A 22,407-nucleotide genomic window follows, 5' to 3' on the forward strand; every position below is an offset into this window, starting at 1 on the left:
ATACCAGGCCACGCTTCCCTAAGGCAAGGATTGGCGAGCTCGACGGCCAGGAGGCGGGACAAAAGGCGCAGATTGGCGGCGTGAGAGGGGACGGGCTAGTGGGGGAGGGACCAAGACGAGCGATTGGCGGAGCAAGTGGGAATGGACCGTACAGAGATGTGTAGCAGAGCTGAGAAACGGATTTGGTCAGGAGTACGGGTGAAGAGTCGAGACTCTGGATTGGGTAGGAGCGGACCTGGGGGCGGGGACATGGCTGCAAAGGGGGCATGGACAGGATTGACAGAAAGACCCCGAAGAAGAGCGGATATTGAGCTGGCGAGCGCTCTTTCTGACCTCAAAGGCAAAAAAGACGAAAACTCGGGGGTGGGGGCGATACGCGCAGGCTCACCTCCCACCTCCCTTTGCAGATGATCTTCCACGAAAACCTCTATTCTGTGATTTATGTCTTCCTCATGGTCCGGTTGGCTCATTCCCAATAGTTCAACTCCCTCCCACTAGAGAGTAGGAGGGAGGTCTAGAGAGGACACTAAAACCTGCAACCGGGCTGTTCGGGTTATTCCGCCTTCTCATTTGCTTGTGTGTGATCTCTAAGCTTAGGAGCCCACCTCCGGTACCCAGCATGGAGCAAAGAGCTTTTAGTCTGTGGAACTCTGCCTAGCAACCACTGACGTTACCACAGTCAGGGAGCTGACTGGCTAAATTCAGGAACCTGGGGAAACATTTCCTTTGTTACACCTCCTTCCGCTCCCCCCGAAAGATCACAGAGACCCGCATTTTGCACTTGGCTGATATATTTGCATAAAGCCTTGAAGAAAAAAACAGCAGGGACAGTGGTAGGCTGTGTTCACTGGCAGTAGAAATCCCATTTCTGAAAAAGAGAAAGGGAAAACAATGGGGAGAAAACCAGCGGTCGCACCACAAAGGATCTAGTAGTTTTAGCAAAGGCTGTTAAGCGGCAGGGGCCAGGTTTGGCCAAACACGTGCTATGCAAATTAGCCCAGAGCCCCCTGATCTTTGCACCTCTCAATCTGACAGGGACTTAAAAATCACTCCCCATTTTACAGATAAGAAAACTGAGGCTGGGAATTTGTCCTAGCGCACACAGCTTCGCTGCCAGGGAGCCAAAAGCAGAAGTATCTTTGTCCATCATCACAACCCCAGGGTCCTCCCTCTGGATCCCTGCCAGCCCCCAAGACACTCACATCTGTCTTCACATCGATTTTGCCAGGTTTCAGGGTCTGGTCCTCACGTACAACACTACTGGGGAAATAGCCCAGGCGAGCAGCTAAATCTCCATAGTAATCTCCCTGAACCTGGAGAGGAAGAATGCAAAGCCTGGGTCTGGGAAGATGGCAAACTTGTTCCTGCTGAAGATCATAGCACTTTTCTTCTTCCTGATCCCCAGATGGCTGGCTCCATCCTTGTCACTCAGATCTCAGCCTACAGTCACCGCAGGGAGGCCCTCCCTGACCACTTGAAGTAGCCACCCAGTCAGCGTGTATTAATTCTCAGAGGAGCACGTATTTGCTGATACCTTTTGATGGCTCGTCTCCTTCCTTTAGAATAAAAGGGATCATTCGCTGTTGTATCTTCAGGGTCTGGAACAGGGCCTGGTACTAGAGTGGGTGCCCCATAATGGCTCAACAAGGTAAAAACCAAGTAGATCACAATACCCCTGGCTCCACCCCCACACCAAACTATTTCAGTCCACCCCCTCAAATTTTCCCTTTGGGTGGAAAATTAGGGTGTACTCCCACCCCAGCCCCATATCCTTTCCTCTTTTGTTCTCCCAAGACTCACACTGCCTCCCCAGAAGAGCCGCCCTCGGCCCTTCAGCTTGGAGAAGACATACACGACCTGGCCCCTGTGTATGGTCAGGAAACGGCAGTCAGGGGCCACGTAGTCCTGAAGGGCCACGGCCATGGAGATGGGGTCTGGGGAAGGAATAGAAGGGAATGACAGCACCCTCCGGATGGGCTGGCAGCCCAAGCCCCCAGGCCCCCCAACCCCCAACTCTTACAGCTGCATTCCTCATCGGCACAGAGCTTGCGGTCAGCCAGCTTGGGCATGGCGCGGCCCCCGACACTAGGCCCCGGGAAGGCAGACAGCAAAATGACACCGAGGAACACTGGCAACCCAGCCATCGTGGACTCCAAGCAAGAGAGTGACCAAGGGGGAAATGGGGTCTCCAATTTCCTTCTGCCCTCCCTCTCTCCAGCAACACAAGGAAACCTGTGTTCTTGGTCCTGTCTCCGCCCTTAACCAGTCCCAAATTTCGCCCACAACACCTAGAGGCTGCTACCCAGCCAGAACCATTTCAAGGACAGGGTGAGGGCTGCCTGCCCAAGGAAACGCCCAGATAGGCCCAAAGCAGCCCAGGCCACTCCAAGTGACAGCCACCCCCCCCCCCACCTCCTCAACAATCAGAGGCCCAGACAGGCAGGTTGAGACATTTAATCCCATCTTCTCTTGAGGCTGCTTGGGTACCTGGGCCCCTCCGCTGCCCCCTCCAAGAACAGAAAACAGGGAGCTAGTACAGAAACTACCTTGGAATTTCCTGTGCTCAAGGACAGAACAAGGCAGCCTTTTTTGATCGCCAGGCACAGCCCCCACTCTCAAGAACCAAGTGTTTTATGCTGGGGCTTACGGCTAGCAATGGTCTACCATAATCCCTATTTATCTTCACAAGCCACTTCCTGACTGGGTGACCTGGGCTGAGCGATTTCTCTTCTAAGAGCCTCGCCTTACTAAAATAGGGACCAGGAAAGCTAACAGTTATCTAATAGAGCACTCAGCACTAAATTTTATCTTAACTCAAAGGGACACTCTGCGTCACCTTAAGAGGGCTGTTATAACCCCACTCGCCACGGAAATGGCAGGGGACAGCCTTCAGAAACTTGCCCAAGGTTAGAGCCGGGGAACAGAGGGGCCAGATTTGGCTCCAGGCTCACACCCGTCACTCACTGAGCGTGGAGTTGTCTGCTGCTGAAGGTCAGGAGAAAACTGAGGGGGGATTTGAACTCAAGTCTCAACCTCTAAAACTGCGTCTCCAATGATCCCCGTGCCCAAGGTCATTCTCCTGGGTGGCCATCTCCCGGCCTCGGGCATTCTCACCTATGGCCTCAAGTCCAAACTCTTGTGAGGCGGAAGTGGATTGGGCGCGCATGGGCTTGAGGGTGGGGAAGATTGCATCAGGGGCAAAGCCTGGACCTCAGCCATTTCCACGCACCCAATACTCAGCACCGCCACCATGGATGGGAGCAACAGCCCTGCTCCAGTCACGTCTGATGATAGGCTTTCCTTGATCACCCGGGACTGTTCCCCAGCCCCATCACCCCAGTTTTGGGTTTTTTTTTTCACCCCAGTTGTTTTTATCAGAACACGGTATTTGCAGTTAGCGCGTCGATTTCATTTACCACTGCGCGTCCTGCGCCAAGAAGAGTATTTAGCACGACAGGTACTTGGCAAGTATTTGCTGAGTTTATAGTGCCTCCTGGGGGCCTGACAGTGGGTGTGTGCTGGTGGTGGTGGCGTGTATCAACCATGAATACCACAGTACTGACATACAGGAATTCTTCCCTTACACGGGAAGAAAATGAAGCTCGGAGTCGGGACATCAGCTGCTCGTGGGAAACAGCTAGGGGGTCCACCAGGCAGACAATAAAGACCAGGATCTACTGACCACAGAACCTGTGGTTGCCAGTGTGGTGGGCGAGGCGTTTCCACTTGCCATCGGCAATAAGGCCTGCCTCTTAGCAGACAACAATCCCTTTCTCCTTTCAGTCTTTCAGATCCTACAAGGAGAAAGATTGTATTTGGTGCTGTAAGTATCACGGCAAACGTGGATGATGTTCCTCTTTAACAGAAAAGAGCATAGCAGGAGCAGGCTTGGGCTTAGAGCCTTTATGGAAGAGGACCAGACAGAATTTAACGCTCTTCTCATATTTATTTTTGTGGTCAATTTTCTGCTTCTGGCAAATGATCTCAGTTTTCTATGTACATGACCTGAGAAAGGGTCTTAAGCAATATATGTATTTTTGAGTCAATTAAAAAAATTTCCAGGGGCGCCTGGGTGGCTCAGTTGGTCCAGCGTCTGCCTTCAGCTCAGGTCATGATCTCAGGGTCCTGGGATCGAGTACCCTGTCAGGCTCCCTGCTCAGCAGGGAGTCTTGCTTGTCCCTCTTCCTCTGCCCCCCCTCCACATTCTCTCTCTCAAATAAATAAATAAAATCTTTGAAAAAAAAAATTCTTTTCCAGAATCAGGTTTGTTAAGAGACTGCTAAAGAAGGTCCCTCCTTTGATCTCCCATCTTATCCATAGCTTCAGGTAGATTACATGACCGTCCAATCAGAAACTCCATTTCCTAGATTCCCCTGCAGCCAGAGGACTGCAGGACGTGGTTCAGGCACCTGCCCGAGGATCCTGGCTGGCGGGTGGCCAGCAGGGAAGATTAGCGGTGTTTGAAGTGGCCACATCCTTTGTCCCTGGTCGGTGGCTTCCCATGTGGGCCGGGCACTTCCATCAGCAGCACTGGCGCCTTCCTGAAGTCCAGACTGCAGCTCAATCAGAGATTGCAAACTTCAACTCAAGTGTCTCAAACCCAGGCTACCACTCCTTCTATCCTTCCAATGAATTCCTGAGCACCCAGTTCCCTTCCTTTTCTTCCTGAAGTATCTAGCGTGATTTCTGGGGACTGCTGCTCTGACAGAAGGCATTTTTGTGAAGATTCAAAAAAGGCGAAGAAAAACCTCTCAACACTCTAACAGGTTAGGAAAAAACATACGAATCTACAAATAGCGTCCCCTTAAAGGTGGGTGGCATCCTTGTGTAGTACACAACCTGCCCAACTGCACATGGCAGCCTGGGTTTCAATTTCCTGCTCTGAATGCTGATGGAGACAAAACAGAAATTTTTCCAAACTAGTAAAGATGCCTGAAGCTTAGACAAAGTTACTACATTATTCTGTGTTTTCCCAAGGCTGCAAACCCCAGCCTGCTAAGAGGTCCAAACACCCAGAATATTCTGATGTGCAAGAAAAGGCGGCACAGAGAACAAGAAAATAAAAACGACAAATGGTTGTGAAAAACCGAACCTCAAAAAAACCATTTTAATTCCAACCTAACAGCGCCAGGTGCAATGTCTGGGGACAGACTCTGGGTACAATGCTGTGTGGCGACCACTCACTCACACACGGCTCTGAGAAGGCCCCCGAGGGGGACTTACCTTCAGGGGGTTGAGCCAAGGGGGGGAAGGGGTGGCCCCAGAACAGGGGGCAGGGGCAGGCAGGGGGAAAAGGTGCTACTTCTTGGCAAAGGAGATCTTCATGGCATTGTTCTGGGTGATCTTGAAGCCCTGCAGTGCGTCACGAGCAGCCCCTGCCTGTACCTCATTGTCAAACTCCACAAAGGCAATGTCGTGCCGCCCAGGGACCAGTCGGACCTCCTTGAAGCCAGGGAACCTGAAAGAAGGGAAGAAAACCTCAGGGATCCAGACTTGGCATCTCCCCCGAAATGTTCTGGCATCGGGAGCCTAGAGACCAGGGATACCGCTACACATCCTACAATGCACAGTAAGAAAGGATTATCCAGCCCCAAATGCACACAGTGTGAAGCTGAGGAACCCTAACCTAAACAAGTACACACAATGTAAACGTGTCATTTAAGGAAATATTTTAACATGAACACCTATGCCTACGCAACCACAACTTAGATCAAGAAACAGGACACAGAGGGCCTGGGTGGCTCAGTCGGCAAAGCATCTGCCTTCGGCTCAGGTGATGATCTCAGGGTCCTGGGATCAAGCCCCGGATTGGGCTCCCTGCTCAGCGGGGAGTCTGCTTCTTCCTCTCCCTCTGCCCTTCCCCCTGCCTGGGCGCTCTAATAAAATCTTCGAAAAATAAAAAAATAAAAAAAAACAGAACACTGCCCCCATGTCCTTCCCCAATCATAACCCACCCACTCCGTTCCAGAAATAAACACTACCCTGACTTTCTGATCCGCTGTTTCTCTCATTTCCCCCTTCTCTTCCCTAACTTCCTTCCCCATTGGGCAACCATCCTCATGCTTGCTCGGTACACTTTCTTCTGCCGCTGTTCTTACAAAGCACATACTGCTTTACAGAAGGATATACATGCAATATTGTTTTTTTCTGTCTTACGGAGTTTCTCAAAATTCCTTGTCGTGTTACAAAGAACCATCCGTGCTGTTCTATTCTTCCAACTGCCCCAGAGCAGGCCACAGCGAGTAGCACGTCTGACCTCTCCCTCTTCCCCAGGCTGGCTCCAACTCCCCACCACCCGGAGGAATGAGGTCCATCCATATCCCTTGGGACTCGCCTTAAGAATATCTTTAGGATATTAAGATCAGAAGCAGGGTCACCAGGTGAGCACATTCCCCTTGCTTCACGGAACACAACAGCCACAGTGGTTATACCCCATTACGAGCACATGAGGTTTCAATCATCCCCATCCCCCACCAACGCAGTTTGATTTTGCAAACAATTCGGGCCTCCAGCCAGTGCTCGATGCCACCTTGCCGTTATTTTATACACACCAAGCACTTTTCTGATTTAGAGGCTGGAAAGAGGAGGCCCAGGGACTCCCCCACCCCTCACAAAGTCGAGGAAGGTTCCGCACTGCTATACCCTAGGCTTGCCACTACCATACCTCCTCAGGCTGTGGGCCTGGCCTCAGTTTCCACCTTTTAGGCCTCTAGTCACTGTCCTGCCTACAAACTCTAAGCAGGCTCAGGGCTCCACAGCAGAACTCTGAGGCCTGGCCCCCCCCATGGTGCCATCTCCTGGCCACTGCCCTCTGGCCCCTGCAAAGCTACTGGCCCCACTTACTGGTTGAAAAGCATGGACAGCATGAGCTCGTTGGTCTCCTCGGGCAAGTTGGTGAGGAATAAGATGTGATTTGGTGGATTTTCTGAAAGCTGCAAGGAAGTGACAGAGCCCATGAGTCTAGTGCAGGACCTAGTGCCTTCCTATTTCCCACCTCCACCCCGCTTGAATTCTTTCTGCCCCCTTCACCTGACATCGCTGATGTTGCCTGTCTACACCACCTTGCCCCCACCAGCCTACAAGCCACTAAGAGCACTGCTGTATCCATCAGCGGGTGCTCCACAGAAATTCACCGAATCAAACTAGGTTCTGGTCGCCGCTCCAGCCTCACCCTCACCGAAGCTCCTCCAACAATCCTTCTCTTTCCCTACAACAGAACCCCCACCCGTCCCTTTCTATTCCCATGTTCTAGCTGTTTATGAGACCCCAGGAGAAGGAGACACTTACAGGCTGAGCAGGCGGCATCTGCCCCGGCATAAGCTGCTGCGGGGGCATGGCCCCTGGCGGGATCTGGCCAGGAGCCAGGCCTGGAGGTGGGATCATGCCAGGAGGCGGCATGTAGGGAGGCTGGCCAGGCATGTGGTGCATGATGCGGGGCGCCTGGGTCATCGGGGGCATGCCCTGTGGAGAGAGGGAGGGCAGGGCTGAGTGGGGCGGGTTTGGTGTCAGCAGGAGGCAGAGAGGACCAGAGGGTGTCAGGAGATCCAGGGTGTGAAAGACACAGCGGAGAGAGCCCAAGGCACCCATGGAGACAACAGTCACCCGAAGGAAAATGGATGGAGCAAAACTGACCCAGGCTCAGGGCGGATATCAAACTAGAAACTTAAAAAAAAAATTTTTTAACGTAGAAACACTAGCCAACGTGACCCAACCGTTCATCACTATAGGAGGGAAAAAAAAAAAAAAAAAAGACTAGAAAATGCTAATGACTTAACAAAAGAAGTGGAAGTAAACACTGTAATGAGCAGTCATACTCTCCTTGGGAAGGGGGGAAGAAAAGAGACCTACAGAGAAAAGAGGAACAGACAGTGTAAGCCAGAGATGGACAGGGCTGGACAGGGAAGATGTAGAGAGAAATGGAAGGGAGCCAGCCCAAAGGCACACAGCTCATGCGCCCAGGGGAGACGGGGCTGCCGGTGGCACAGGAACCACAGCTGAGGACTCAAAGGTAGACAAAAAGCTGGGTGCAGAAGAGGGGAGTGGGTAAGAAAGGGGGAAGCTGGGCAGGAACCCCGGGCCTGCTGCTGACGCCAGACAGAAAGTGAACTGGCACTGGTGAAGGCCGGACAAACAGTGTGTGACCTGGGCAGAAAAGCCAATGTGGAGACCCAGAAGTAAGGAGTAGACGCAATTCGTCTAGCTTTTCTGAAGTACTTCGTGCTTTCTCGATTCTATTTAGAAAACAGGGTGTTTCTACTTCCCGGGCCCTCACAAAGGTCATGAAGAGATTTTCCTGTTTCTTTCTAGAAGCTTTATTGTTTTGGCTGTCACACCGAAGTCTACGATTCACCTCAAATTAATTTATATAATTGAGGTAAGACTAATTCTTTGCCTCATAGACATTCAATTCATCCATTTATTAGCAAAAAAAAAAAAAAAAAAAGTCCTTTCACCACCGGACCTCGGTGGAGCCTTCACCAGCTGAGAAACCATGCCTGTGTGGACCTATTTCTGGACTCTCTTCTGCCACCTGGTCCATCTCCATCCCCTCAGGCCAATGTCACATTATCCTGACGCCTACAGCGGGCCCCCCAGCTTCATTCTCCTTACCTGCCTTGCCTTGTCACAGCCCTGTGCAAACGGACCGCCAATGTCCCCAAAATTCCTGCTGGCACTTTTGACTGAACTGTGTTGAGTGTTAGACCAATCTGGAGGACTGGCATCTTAACAAGTTTTGAGTCGCCTGTCCATTTGCTGAATTCACCTCCCATTTCTCTCAGTGAATGTTCTGTACTTTTAGTAGGTGGTTTTTGCACACCTTTCGTTGGATTTAATCCTGAGCTATTTTTAAATTTAGAGTCTACTTGTTTGTTGCAAGCACTGAGAAATAAAACTGACTTCTTCCACACTGACCTTCTCTCTGGTGAGCCTGATAAATTAAACTCACTAATTAATCCAAAAAAGTTGGTTCATGGCTTGCTCTGGATTTTCTGCATAGACATTAAGACAACAAGACTAAGGACAAGGGGAGAAAGAAACCAAGGGACAGAGACACAGGGAGAGAAAGCTCCTGAAAAACAGTCGGGGAAGCACAGAGGCGTTTCCAAGTGCAGAGTCCATCACCCAAGTGCGCAATCCCTCAGAGAGAGGCGCACAAGTTCTGGAAGGAAATGGAAAGGGAGGGGGCCAGAAGCCCAAGGAGACACCTCCCCCACCCATTGTGCCCACACGCCAGGCCACAAGGCTAAGGCAGGCCTGATGGGGAGAGGGCATCATCTCTGGGCCCTGGCTTACCGGGACAGGCCCCTGGACAGCCCCCACCACGGGGGCGGCTGCCCCACCCTGTACGGCCTTCTTGGCCGCTGGAGTCTCCTGGCTCTTGGGCTTCCTCTTCTCCCGCTTACGGTCCCGCTCCACGAAGGTGCCCTTCATCTTGGCAATGATATCCGAGTCAGTCTTGGCATACTGAATGCGCTGCCAAACAGAGAGCGGAAGGGTGAAGAGCGTCGATCTCAAAGCCAAACTGCCTGGGTGCAAAAGCAGACCTGTACCAGAGGCTCGGTGAGTAAGGTTATGGAAATCCCTTGGCCTCAACATCCTCATCTGTAAAATGGGGATTGTGGAGATTTCCCACTCGAAAGGATGACTGTAAGGACTGAATGAGCTTAAGCGCTTGGAATAGTCGCTGGTCAGTGGGTTGCTGGGATTTTGAAGGGACGACGGGACAGTCCTGAGCATCGGGCCAAAGGCAGAAGCCCAAGAAAACAGGGCCAGGAAAGAAGACCATGCAGGGGGTTTCCAATCACACAAGAGTTCAGACCCCCAGGCTCATGCTCAGTGGTCTATGGAGAACCTCTATTCTGGGGGTACAGCAATGAGCCCACAAAGGCCCCTACCTTCATGCTGTACTCAGTGAGAAAGACACAATGAAAAAGACACGATGAAAAAGATTAAGAAATGGCTGACTCAGAGCATGCGACTCTCAATCTCAGGGCTGCGAGTTCAAGCCCCAGGCTGGGCGCGGAGCCTACTTAAAAAAAAAAAAAAAAAAGGTAAGAATCAAAAATTTCAGAGTGTGGCTAAGAGAGGCCTCTGTGAAGCGACGCCGGTGTAGAGACAGAGAAGAAGATCGGGGAAAAAAGCGTTCTAGCAAAGGGAACAGTAGACAAGGTGTGCAGCATGGTCAAGATCAACAGGGATGAGGAGGGAGGACTTTGGGTTTTTTCCCTGGGAAAAGCTGGGAGCCATGGAGTGTCCCAAGCAGGGAGTGAGATTTCCCGGGTGTGCTGGAAGCAGCCCTGGGGCCGCACATGGAGAAGAGCCTGTGGGGAGCAGGGGTCCAAGCAGAGACCAGGAGAGCCACAGGGGAGGAGGAAGAAGCAGGCAGGGGCAGAGGTTCCGAAGGCAGGCCTGACAGACTCCCTCACGCGTGAGCGTCTGCAGTGCTCCGCGCAGTGATCTGGGGAGCAGGGGAGGAGGACCAACACGGTAACACTATGATCTTTATACTTCAAGTGCAAGTTCCCAGCTGTTCCAGAAAAGCAATGGAAGACGCGCTAAGTCTGGGCTCACACCCCGAGGCGACAGCAGGCACGTCAGTGCCCCCTCCACACGGACGGTAGGGTTCCAGGCTACCCCACGGCTCCCGGGGCCCACTGTCTTCCACGGGAGGTGACCCACCTGGGACCTGGACACACCAGCATTTGGCTGTGGCCTCCCCAAGGGAGTTTGTTCCAGGAGGCATAGTCCCACCAGGTGAAACTCCACCGATAGAGGGGTAAGGAAAAAGGCCCCAAGAACCAGAGATGGCTGCCAGTGATACGGCAGGAATGCTAGCTCAGGGTGGGAACTGTAAGCCATTCCCCACTGCCCAGAATGCAGCCCCACTGGCTGTCCACTTGGGTCTCTTGAACCCCTGCAACCCACCCATTTCTACCCATTCATGGCCCCCACCCTGGTCCTGGCCGGGGCTCCCTCACACCCAGCCTCCCCTAACCTCCCACCTCTGATTCACTCTCCCCAACAGCCAGAGGCATCTCCCTAAACCCTTCCATGGCTCCCAAGCACCCCCACCCCACACCCACCCTTCGCTCCAGCCAAACCGACTTGACCCACTGCCTCAACTACAAATGCTCCCGGTCATGTAACACTCTCTCCCCCGCCTCCCCCAGCTAGTCCCTCTCCTCTGAGCCTCACATCCAGAAAGCCTTCTCTGAACCCCCAGACTGGGTGAAGTGCCTCTCCTAAGCTCCCCCAAGATCTGTGCACCTCCCCTATCCCAGCCCTGGCCCCTCTGGGTCACCGTCTGGGGTCTGAAAGGGCAGGGCTGGGGGCTCCCTCGGTCACTGGGTGCCCCCCCCACCCGCCCTAATACAAAGAACAGGGAACGCTGACCAACAGCCAGAGAGATTCCCGACTTTAGGGGACCGGACTACAAGTCACAGGGGGTCCAGACCCACCCAGTCTGCCACGGCACTCACCATGGGCTTGTCGTAGAAGGGGAAACCCTGCATGGAGCGCAGGGCATTGGTGGCGCTGCTGACCTCCTTGAAAATGACAAACGCCTGGCCCCTCATCTTCAGGCTTCGGGAAACCAGGATATCCAGGATCTGGCCAAACTGGGAGAAGATGGCGTAGAGGGACTTCTTCAGCTCTGCAGGGGGAGGAAGGGAAGAGGCCCATGGGTGACTGGCGGTCTCGGTACCTTGTACTGGGGGCTGAGTTCTTTTTTCAGAGCCGAGCGAGGCCCAGGAGGGAAATCATCAGCCACCTGACATGCTGCCACAGGTCGGGAACCCCTCGAGGGCCAGCAACAGCAGCAGGGGCGGGTTGTGGGGGCTCCTCTGAGAGCACGGAGGGTACCAGTACCTCCTGCTGAAGAACAGGAGGCCCACATAACAAACGCCCGATAAATGTGAGCGTGCTTTTCCCTGTCACCAGCACCTTGACCCAGGCCTGTGTGAGGTGGCCCTGGCCAACCTCCCCAACCTGGTCGCCCCACCTGCCACCCCACCGCCCCTATCTCCAGTCACACTGGCCTCATAGCCCTTTCCTGGGCCGGTACACGGATGCTGCCTCAGGACCTTTGCCCTGGCTGCTGCCTCCACCACAAGGACCTTTCTCCTGATGCATGAATGCTGCCTCCTTCTAGTCACCCAGGTCTCAGAAAAAGTGTTCCCACTTCAGAGGCCTCCCCCGACCATCCTGTCTTAATAAAGGTGCCCCGTTGTCACTCTCCCCACTCCTGGCACCCTACTTGCTTTTCCTTCGCGGTATTTCCCACCTCCTGACATCACAGTGGCTTCCTTGTTTGGCTATCCTTAACTACAAACCCCTCCAATTGGCTTACTGCAGTGGCCCCAGGCTCAGTGCAGACTCTAGCACCCATGCTTCACCGAAAACATTTGCATGAAGAAAGAGACCACTAAATGTTTCACGGAAAAAACTTCACTAAGTTCTCACCACCACTTCGTGAGACAGTGACCAGAACGGTCTCAATTTTATGAACAGGAAAACAGGCACTCAGAGGATTTGTTGCTGGCTCAGGAGTGCACTGAAGTTACTGGGAAGAAGCTACAGAGCCGGGAGCCGGGACCCGGGACCGGAACCCAAGTCCATCTGAACCCCACGCCACCGTATCTCACAAATAAACCACCACACCTGACAGAAAAAAAACAATCTTATGCAAAGAAGGCATCTGAGGGACGCCTGGGGGGCTCAGTCAGCTGGGGGTCTACCTCTGGCTCAGATCATGTTCCCAGGGTCTGGGATTGAGCCCCATATCAGGCTCCCTGCTCAGCGGGGAGCTTGCTTCTCCCTCTCTCTCTGCCTGCCCCCCCCCCCCCCCCCCCCCCCCCCCCCCCCGCTTGTGCTCTCTGACAAATAAAATCCTTAAAAAAACAACAACAACAAAAAAGACAAAGGAGGCATCTGAGCTGAAGACACCTGCTGAAAGACTAGGTGAGGGAAGAAAAGAAAATAGTGGGGTAAAGAGGGAAGCAAAAGGTGTTTTGGCAAAATTTGCCAAAAATTCTCCTGATGCCATTTCTGGCGTTTCTCCACGCCCATGAACCCAGTTTGGGCCTCGGTCATTCCCCTGGACTCTGGGCCTCTCTCCCTTCTTGCCCACTCAAGTTCACCCTCCATACGTTGTCCTCACACCAGACTGTGTCCCTCACCTGGCTCCCTGATGGCCTCAGGACAAAGTCTAACGGCCCACCCGCCCACAAGATCCCACGAACCATCAGTGCACTGCTCACTGAAAGGTTCTCCCTGTGTCACAAGCCTCAGTCACACAAAACTGCTTGTCGTTTCCAGAATGGCCCGGGGTTCTCTTTTGCCGCTTGCCATCTGCACATGTTGGTCCATGTTCGGAACACTCTTCTCGCTCACCACAACATATACACTGTGCTTCCCCTACCTGGAAGGCTTCTCTGAAATGTCTCCTCTTCTATGAGAGAGAACAAACCCCACTGTCGGGATGCCCCATCCCAGTCCTGACCACTCTGCTTATGCTTCCCCAATCACGGCCCTGGCTACTCTGGGCTACCGCCGTCTGGAAGCAGGTCTGCCTTCCCCACCGGACTGTGGTCCCATGAAGGCGGGACCAGGACTGTCTGTCACCAGTGTTTCCCCAGCACCAGAGAGTACTGGCTGGGCACGATACTCTAAAAGCACAAGGAGGGGGGGGCGCCTGGGTGGCTCAGATGGTTAAGCGTCTGCCTTCGGCTCAGGTCATGATCCCAGGGTCCTGGGATCAAGTCCCACATCGGGTTCCCTGCTCCGCGGAGAGCCTGCTTCTCCCTCTCCCACTCCCCCTGCTTGTGTTCCTGCTCTATCTCTGTCAAATAAATAAATAAAATCTTAAAAAAAAAAAGCACAAGGGGCTTTACATGGCTTCTCTGGTTTTCTTCAACAGCTCAAACTTAATTCCAGCAAACTCCTTTGGTTCTCCCCGAGAATTTTCTCCACCCCCCCAGAATTTTTTTTTTTTAAGATTTTATTTATTTATTTGACAGAGAGAGAGTGTACAAGCAGGGGGAACGGCAGGCAGAGGGAGAGGGAGAAGCAGGCTCCCCACTGAGCAAGGAGCCTGAGGCGGGGCTCAATCCCAGGACTCTGGGATCATGACCTGAGCCGAAGGCAGACGCTTCACCGACTGAGCCACCCAGGCACCCCCACCCCAAGAATTTTCTTAAGGGGATAATAAGAGACAAATTTTATCCAGCCCTTACTAACGACGGGATACCATAAAAGGAAGCACTGCATGGATGTGTGGCTAATGTAATCCATGTAACATCCACGCAAAGAAAGTACCAGGGCTTTGTTCAATTTTCAAATATAGAAAATGAAATTCAATAAAGGTGATACAGAAAATGGAAAAATACGTCCAATGTCAAGAATCGAGTTCTCAAGCAGAATTCCACACTGGTGGCCTCAACCACTTGACCTTGTTGTGTGACCCTGGGCAAGTCACATCACCTGAGTCTGATTCCTAATCTGAGAGAAGTGTAACAGCTCCTTCCTGAAGGACTGTTGTGAGAATTTAACTTGATAAAGATGTACATATATCAGTACCTGATGATGGTGTTAGCCATCTTACTATTATTTCATTTCCTTTTTGAAATCAAACACCTCCATCGTGGGCTGATCACTGAGTACATGACGGTGACCAAGACCATCCCAGGACTTACTCTCATGGAGCTCACACACCAGTGCAGACAACCCTGTAACAGCCCAGAACCATCAGGGCTTGAGCGGGACATGTCCAGGGCCTCTGGGAAGTCAGAGGCAGGCACCTGAGGGGTAAGGGGACGCCGAAGGGTTCTGGAGGAGTCCTGAGAGCTGAAACCTTCAAAGACGAACAACAGTGACCAGGCTAATGGCCAGAGTACAAGATGGACTGGAGGCGCGTTAAAGACACAGGAAGCAGTGTGTGCAAAGGCTGAAGGATTAACTGACGGTTTGGCTTGAGAAAGCGAAGGAAGAGAAGTGAATGCGGGGGGACGGAAGAGGGGGCCGGCTCGTGCGAGGTAACCTGGAGTCTGGACTATCCCCAGAACTCACCATCCTTCTTGATCTTCTCGTTGAGATTGTTGATATAAATAGTGTGGTTGGGGCGGGTCTCGGGAACTGCCATGGAGAGAGATGCCGAGGTAGAGCTGAAAGAAGGAAAAAAGGTAACTTCAGCCCTGGGTTTCTCCAAATCCTCTGCCCCAAAGCGGGCTTAGCGGACTGCTCAGGGATCTTCCTTCCAGGAGGAAGTCAGGAGAGGCGGGAAGGAAGCACAGCTTGGAAAACAAAGCGAAAGGAGGACCGCCTCCGCTCCCCCGCGTGGTAAAGGGAGACCTCGAGAGGTTTACTACGGGTCCCAAGACGCTCTATGCGACCCAGTAGGCGGAGCGTCCTAAGTGGCGAACCCCATTGGCCCACGAGCTCAAAGGACGGCCCAAGAGAAAAAACCCCGGATGTAGGAGTCAGTTAAGGAAAGACACGACTCTAAGGCGCCCTAATCTCGCGCAGCGGGAAGGCACTTTCCCCACACGAGGCGCGACAAGGCCCAGGCGGCAAGCGCTCCGCTCGCCCGGCGTCGATGGCCGCCGTTGCCCGAGATTACTCACCAACAGAGCCGCAGCTCCCGCAAGAGCCACCTCCTACGTTTCTGAGAGTCGACTAACCAAAGCTTCCTCTCCTGGTCCCGCCTTTGTCTTCCTGCAAGCCAATCCCGCGCGTACACTCAGTAGCTTGACCAATCAGAGTCAGTCACGCCCCTGGGCCCAAACCTTGCCAATCAAAAACGACATTTGGGTTCCCGCCTCGGCCGAAAAACCCCGCCCGACCCGGCACTGAGGGCCTACGGACCAATCAGCGAAGGCCGCGGCCCCTCACGCGCTTCAAGGCAATGGAGAAGCCGCTCGTGCTTCAGTCTCTTCCGGGGGGCGGTCCTTTAAAAGCCCCTCCTCCCCCCACGGCCCCGCCTTCTCTCATCACGTGACGCTATGGGGGCGGGCACGAGTCGCGAGTCCCGCCACGTGATATGGGAAAAATGTGTGCTGCGGCCGCCATTTTGGTGGAAGGGGAGGTGCGTTTTACTCTCTGGCTCCATTACCTATACCGGCGGTATCGCGGCTTTCAGCGTCCTCCGATCTCTGAGACTTCCCCGACCCAGAGGACTTTTCCTTTTGCGCTCTGATTCCAGGACCTTCTCCACGACTAAGCCATTCTCCCTGCCAGGGGTCCTTTTGATCTCTTGACCTCTGATTCAAAGGTCAGCTCCAGGGTTCCGAACTCGGGCCTGGGATGTGAGGGGTCACAGAGCCAAAATTCCCTAGTTTTTAGCCCTGGGTCCCCCAAATCCCACCCTTTAGGCTCACCACCCCAGATCCGAGCGTTCATTTTCCCAAAATTGACTCCGGAGTTTTACAAACCTTTCCCAGGTTATACAGTAACCCTTAACTAAATCCCCCTTCTTGAGCCTTGCAACCCAGCCCCAAACTACAAATCTAGTTGCGGATAAAGGACCCGCCCTGTTAACCCCCTGCTTCCATGGTTCCAAATGTCAGTCCTGGACCTTTCAGGCCCACTACTCAGCACACAAGTCCTGGAACTCCGCGCTAAAACCTTCAGAACGCCCATCCCTGTGACTAGCTCATTTTAGAGCATCCATCCCGCCCCCATTCTTGACCTTCCGGCACTTGCGTGCCATAGACCCCAAGATGATTTCTCCGTGCTCTCCTCCGGTAGAGCCCCCAGCCTCTCCACAAACCCCTGTTCCCCAAGCCCCCATCACTCCACTTCCTGTACCCCCAAATGTCCCCAATGTAGCTTTTTCACCCCCCTCCAGTCTCCAGGCCCCTATCCCCCCACCACCACCCCCACTGCCACCTCCACCCGCTGTGAGGGGACTGGCTCCCCCTCACGTCTTCGGCCTAGAGAAGAGTCAGCTCCTGAAGGAGGCCTTAGAGAAGGCCGGCCCAGTCCCCAGGAGCAGAGATGACGTGAAGAGGCTCCTGAAGCTGCACAAGGACCGGTAGGGTCTCACCGAACCGCCTGTCTCCAGGTCACTACAGCCATCTCCTCTTGGGGTTTCCCATTTCCTCAAGGTCAAAGAGCCTGAATGCCTCAGCTCCCTACTTAGATCCATTCAGGGCACGCCTTCACCAAAGAAGAGAGATCCTGCCCTCAAGGCACCTAGTCCAGTGGCAGCCCACAGTGGTCAGAGCTATAATGAGGGAGCCCCCAGGGCGGGCCTGGCCAAGGCTGGGGCTTAAGGGGGCCTGAGAACTGTCCAGGGTGTGATGAGAATGAACAGCCTGTGCAGAGTTGCAGGCTGAAATGAAGAAGTCTTCTTTTCAAGGATCTGCAAATATTTCTGTAACAGGACAGGGGAGGTGGTAAACATGGGGTTTCTTTTTTTTTTTTTTTTAAGATTATTTATTTGACAGAGATACAGCGAGAGAGGGAACACAAGCAGGGGGAATGGGAGAGGGAGAAGCAGACTCCCCACAGAGCAGGGAGCCAGATGCAGGGCTCGATCCCAGGACCCTGGGATCATGACCTGAGCCAAAGGCAGGCAGACGCTTAACGACTGAGCCACCCAGGCGCCCCAGACATGGGGTTTCAACAAGTAGGAGCCCAGATCACACAGGGCATGGGTGCCACGTAGAGGAAGGTGGACTATCACTATCCTGAGGGCACTGGGGAGCTTCAGAAGGGCTTTGCACAGAGAGGGAGGCTACCTGTGGGGACTGGAGGTGGTGAGACAGTCAAGGGGTCCAGGAGGAAGCTGGAGCACCCAGAGATCCAGGCGGGAGGGGGCTAGACCCACGCTGGGGCTGTGGTGACCCGGTGTAACAATGAGTGAATTGCCCAGACTCAGGGAAGAAACTTCCAGCTCTCTAGACAAGTTTTTAATCTGTTTGGTTAGGACATTTGTCAGGCACTATTCTAAGTGTGTTTAGATATTTATTTCATCCTTTCAGTGATTCTGTAGGATATTAACTATTATGTCATATTCCAGATGAGGAAACCGAGGCTCACAGAGCTGAAGTCCCTTAGCCACAGCACTTAGAAGAGCCCAGTTTGCATTCTGGCAGCAGGCCTTCATGCTTTTAAGCACTGTGCTAACATCTTCCCATCAGGACTGTGCTCCAAACTGGGGACCAGGAGCTTTGGGTTTTCTCCCCAGCCTTAACTCTTTCCACTGGCCTTGGAACGGAAATACTGGATACGCTTGTTGCCCAGCCCCTCCTCAGCCCGGGGCCTCATCCAGATCAAACTTTTCTGAGTGACTTCCCCAAGGGTGGGGCTGGGCAGGCCTGCAAGAGCTCACTATCCAGGTGATCTCTTAGGCCTGTGGAGCACGCTCTTACCTGGTTCTACTCTAGGCTGAGTTAAGGGATTTTCATCCCTAATGAACAGGCTTGAGAAGGGAAAAATCACAGGAAGGGTTTGGGTCTAGAGACACCCCCCCCCTTCGAGAAATTTCCTCTAGTAAATCCATTTTTCTGGCTCTGAGTTGCAAACATTTTGCACATCTGTTCTTCCTTTCAATGACCGAGAGAAGGAGCAGGTGGAAGGATGATCACCGCTGAGCGGATGAGGACGCGGAGGCTCGGGCAGGGAGACACGCCTCAGCGGGAGAAGGAAGTCAGCGTCAGAGCCTGGAGCTGCCCTCCGCCTTAGGACAGCCAGACCCGGGTTCCTTTCCCCATCCCTCAACACTCCACTCCCAGTCAGACCTCAAGGGGGGATCTAGGAGCTGGTTCCCATGTGACCTGAGCATGCTCTGATTCAGTTTCAGAAGTGACTTGCAATGGATCCTCTTCTGTGCCGACCTGCCCTCCCTCATCCAGGAAGGCCCTCAGTAGGTGCCCTGATTGATCTGGGACTCCGACCCCTCCCTGCCTTTGCTGTGCTTCCTGAGGACCGATCTGTAGGGTGGGAGGTGTGGGATCTCCCCAAGATCTCTCCCTTGGGAAGAGGCAGAGGGGAGGGAAAGGGGAGGGTGGGGTCCCAGGTGCATGCGCAGTAAACTGTTGGAATGGATGAGCAAGTGAGTAAGCAAGTGAACAGTCTTCATCTCTGACTCTACTTCGGCATCTCCTCTTCCTGGAAGCCCAGGTGACCTCTCCCCCCCCTTCTCACCCTCCCTGCAGCCCACCAGGCCTGGCAAAAGGGAAACTCCCCCAGCAGAGCCGACCTGTTCCTAACACTCCAGCTTCTAGGGCAGAGGGGGCTCAGTAAAGACATGACTTAGGGGTTGAGGGACTGGGCCTGTCTCTCCCCAGGTGCGGGCTGGTGGCCTTGTGGATGGCAGGCACACTGCTGGCACCGCCCAGCGGCATCCCCCTGGAGAGACTGGAGCAGATGGCCGTGGAGAGAGGCTACACAGCCCAGGGAGAGATGTTCTCCGGTGAGTTGGGTGCAGAAGGGTCTCAAGCCAGTCCTGTGAGGGGACCCTGTTCGAATCCTCAGCCCCTTCTGGAGGCAGGTTGTCTTCCTTCCCAGCCCAGCTCTGCCCCTTCCTGCTGGGCAGCTGGGGACAAGCAGCTTACCCTCTCTGTGCCTCGTTTTCTGCATTTGTACAAAGAGGTGGCAGTTGCGGTGATGATTCGAGGTGCCGATCCCCAGTTAGCCCATGGCTTGCAGCCAGGCACACAGTGATCCTTCTGTCTCTTGTCACCCCTGCAGTGGCCGACATGGGCAAGCTGGCCCGGGAGGCACTGGGCTGCCAGGCTGAGCAGCTCCATGGTGGCCTGGGCGGTCCCAACAGAGCCCCTGTCCTGCAGCACCTTGTCTCCGGACATCCCCTGCTCATCCCGTATCCCAGGGCCCAGAAGGGAGCTGGGTGGGGATGGAGAAGGGTGGGTCCCAGGACCACACCGCAGCTTTGGCCTTAACCCCGCCCTCCACACCAGCTACGACGAGGACTTCAACCACGAGCCATGTCAGAGGAAGGGCCACAAGGCCCACTGGGCGGTGAGCACAGGTGGGTCTCCCCTTCCATACTCCGGTATGCTCACCCTGTTTGTCCCCAGCCCCCTCATCAGCTGCCGCACTTTCAACCTGACACTGGCACTTCTCCTGTACTCAAGGTGGGGACCAGGGCTGGGCTGTCCCCATCCCTACAAGATGCTTAGTAGGGACCCGGCAGGTGGTAGGTGCCTCAGTATCTGCCAGTCAGGGTTTCCACAAACAGAAGCTCAGAACACGGACTTCAGGATCAAACAGTTTGGGCTCCAGACATGCTCCAGCCACTTCCGGGCTCTGTGACTCTGGGCTTCCCTTCCTCCGTCTGGAAATCGGGGTGACAGTGGGCAAAGCATATGAAAGTCTGACCGGCGCAGGCTTTGGCCTCATTCCGCCTGCCTGCAAGAAGGCTAATTTGCATGTTAGGTGGCCTGGAGGCTCCCCCATGCTGGGTCCGTGGCCTTGAGGGCTTCTCTGAGCATTCTTTTACTAGACAGCAGGAAACCACTGGGTGATGATGCCTGCTCTGTTGAACAGCACCTCCCCTCCCTGTGCTACCGGGCTGTAGGAGGCAAGACTTAAAAGCCCGCAGCCCTGGAGCCAGACACCCTGGGTCCAGTCCCAGCTCAGCTGTGTGCCTGCTGCCGCACCGACTGCTACCCTGAAGGGCCGTGGGGGGAGCTTGGTGAAGCCCCGGTACCGAGTCCGCGCTCGCTCCCGCTCACAGCCTCCCCTCTCCTCCCAGGGGTCCTGCTGGGTGTGCAGGCCGTGCCAAGCCTCGGCTACTCTGAGGACCCCGAGCTGCCAGGTCTGTTCCACCCAGTGCCCAACACGCCCCGCCAGCCACCAGCCCTGCCAGAGGAAGGCTCCCCAGGAGCCGTCTACCTTCTCTCCAAGCAGGGCAAGAGTTGGCATTACCAGCTGTGGGACTACGACCAGGTCCGGGACAGCAATCTACAGCTGACGGACTTCTCGCCGTCACGGGCCACGGACGGCCAGGTATACGTGGTGCCTGCAGGCGGGGTGCGGGCCGGCCTCTGTGGCCAGGCCCTGCTCCTCAGACCCGGGGACTCCAGCCACTAGCCTGCTGCAGCCCTGAGGCCGGCTGACAGGGCCCCCGGCCACAGCTTGGGGTCTGTCACTGTGTGAAGAGTGCTCCGGTTTCTCCCTTTGCAAGAGCCCGCCAAGTGTAGGCTGTGTTCCCGAAGACCTCCAGCCAGAGACCCTCTGCGCGGAGGTCCCCTTCCACCCGTCCGTCCGGTCCCAGGCCCCTTCTCCCATGCCCACTCCCCCCAGTATTGGGCTCCTGATGTGTGGCTGGGGTTCAAGCCAGGAGCCAACCAGACAGGCTCCCTCTCCAGGGAAGAGACTTGGCCACAGCTCGGCCCTCAGGTCCTGCCTGTATGCCCCACCTCAGTGTTGCATCCAGCCATTTCTCACTGGTGACCAGCCTCCCTTAAAGCACCCGCCTCGGGCGCCTGGGTGGCTCAGTTGGTTAAGCGACTGCTTTCGGCTCGGGTCATGATCCTGGAGTCCCGCATCGGGCTCCTTCCTCAGCGGGGAGTCTGCTTCTCCCTCTGACCCTCTTCCCTCTCGTGCTCTCTATCTCTCATTCTCTCTCTCTCGAATAAACAAATAAAAGCTTAAAAATAAATAAATAAATAAAGCACCAGCCTCTCTCTGGACACCTGAGGAGCCTCACCATACCCCTTGCTGCCCCCCAGCGCCTATTCCCACGGAGCCTAGGAAGCCTTGCCTTTCAAAATGCAAACCGGGTCTGAACCACTCGCCTCCAGAGAAGCTTCCAGCAGCTCCTAGTTGCTCACGGGATAGGGATTAAACTCTCCCGGCCCCAGCTCATCATGCTTTCTGCCGCTAGCCACACTGGCCTTCCAGGTCGGTAGAGTGCCCTATTCCCCTGCACCCAACCCTCTGCTAACAATAACTACTTAATTCTCTATTTTGGCTCATCTTCCTCAGGAAGACTCCCTAGCCCCAGGCACAGCCCCTCCCCCACCTCCTGTTCTGATTTAGAACCGAATGTGTTTCTATGTGCCAACCCCTTTGCTCATTTTAACTCGTCAAATTCTCCAGCCATGTAAGGAAGGGACTAGATCTTCCTCCATTTTACAGATGGAGAGACTGCGGCCTGGAGAAGTGTGGTCATGGGCCTGAGGTCACATGGCTGGCAAGTGGCAGGGCCAGGATTCAAACCCGGCAGTTAGTAGCTATACAGATGTGGGTGGAAAAAGAGGTTATTGATTGAACGAGGACCTGTTGCTTCCACTCTGAAAGGGAGGAACAGGTCTGTCTTGGTCACCTGTGTACCCAGTGCCGGGCAAAGGGTCTTATTTAGAGATGCTGTACAGTGTGGTGTCCCCCCCCCAAAGAGGAGCACCCCCGCCCTGGCCCCTCTGCACCGGAGCATCCCAGCCC

At 54.3% G+C, this 22,407-nt stretch overlaps 3 protein-coding genes across 9 annotated transcripts; 1 reads left to right on the plus strand and 2 right to left on the minus strand.

Annotated features, from left to right (window-relative positions):
• Positions 1–111: 111 nt before the first annotated feature.
• MIA (MIA SH3 domain containing) lies at positions 112–4,941 on the minus strand. Of its 2 annotated transcripts, XR_012376026.1 has the most exons (5): positions 2,021–4,941; positions 1,801–1,934; positions 1,535–1,616; positions 1,203–1,313; positions 112–868 (listed from the first exon to the last, which is right to left on the minus strand). XR_012376026.1 is itself a non-coding variant. In XM_025854680.2 (4 exons), the coding sequence occupies exons 1-4, from the start codon at positions 2,142–2,144 to the stop codon at positions 845–847; spliced, it is 393 nt and encodes a 130-aa protein (XP_025710465.1). In that variant the 5' UTR covers positions 2,145–4,941; the 3' UTR covers positions 112–844. The 2 variants fall into 2 exon arrangements, 1 of the variants encoding a protein (XP_025710465.1); XM_025854680.2 differs by lacking the exon at positions 1,535–1,616.
• A 135-nt stretch (positions 4,942–5,076) lies between these two features.
• On the minus strand, positions 5,077–15,644 carry SNRPA (small nuclear ribonucleoprotein polypeptide A). The gene is made up of 7 exons (XM_025854633.2): positions 15,621–15,644; positions 15,067–15,161; positions 11,481–11,653; positions 9,295–9,474; positions 7,288–7,461; positions 6,844–6,932; positions 5,077–5,458 (listed from the first exon to the last, which is right to left on the minus strand). Exons 2-7 carry the CDS (start codon positions 15,137–15,139, stop codon positions 5,299–5,301), a joined length of 849 nt encoding a protein of 282 aa, XP_025710418.1. The 5' UTR covers positions 15,140–15,161; positions 15,621–15,644; the 3' UTR covers positions 5,077–5,298.
• Positions 15,645–16,049: 405 nt separating this feature from the next.
• ACTMAP (actin maturation protease) lies at positions 16,050–21,630 on the plus strand. 6 transcript variants are annotated; one of them, XM_025854666.2, is made up of 6 exons: positions 16,050–17,029; positions 18,797–18,865; positions 19,290–19,414; positions 19,693–19,822; positions 19,920–19,990; positions 20,717–21,630. In XM_025854666.2, the coding sequence occupies exons 1-6, from the start codon at positions 16,716–16,718 to the stop codon at positions 21,052–21,054; spliced, it is 1,047 nt and encodes a 348-aa protein (XP_025710451.1). In that variant the 5' UTR covers positions 16,050–16,715; the 3' UTR covers positions 21,055–21,630. The 6 variants fall into 6 exon arrangements, with proteins under 6 accessions (XP_025710451.1, XP_073741260.1, XP_073741259.1 ...); XM_073885159.1 differs by lacking the exon at positions 19,693–19,822 and having other exon boundaries at positions 16,050–16,267; positions 16,844–17,029; positions 20,717–21,629; XM_073885158.1 differs by lacking the exon at positions 18,797–18,865 and having other exon boundaries at positions 16,050–16,267; positions 16,844–17,029; positions 20,717–21,629.
• Positions 21,631–22,407: the final 777 nt, after the last annotated feature.

The sequence above is a fragment of the Callorhinus ursinus genome, unplaced genomic scaffold (genome assembly GCF_003265705.2).
Source record: "Callorhinus ursinus isolate GAN/ISIS: 27379988/994484 unplaced genomic scaffold, GSC_fseal_2.0 scaffold61, whole genome shotgun sequence".
Lineage (NCBI taxonomy): Eukaryota > Metazoa > Chordata > Mammalia > Carnivora > Otariidae > Callorhinus > Callorhinus ursinus.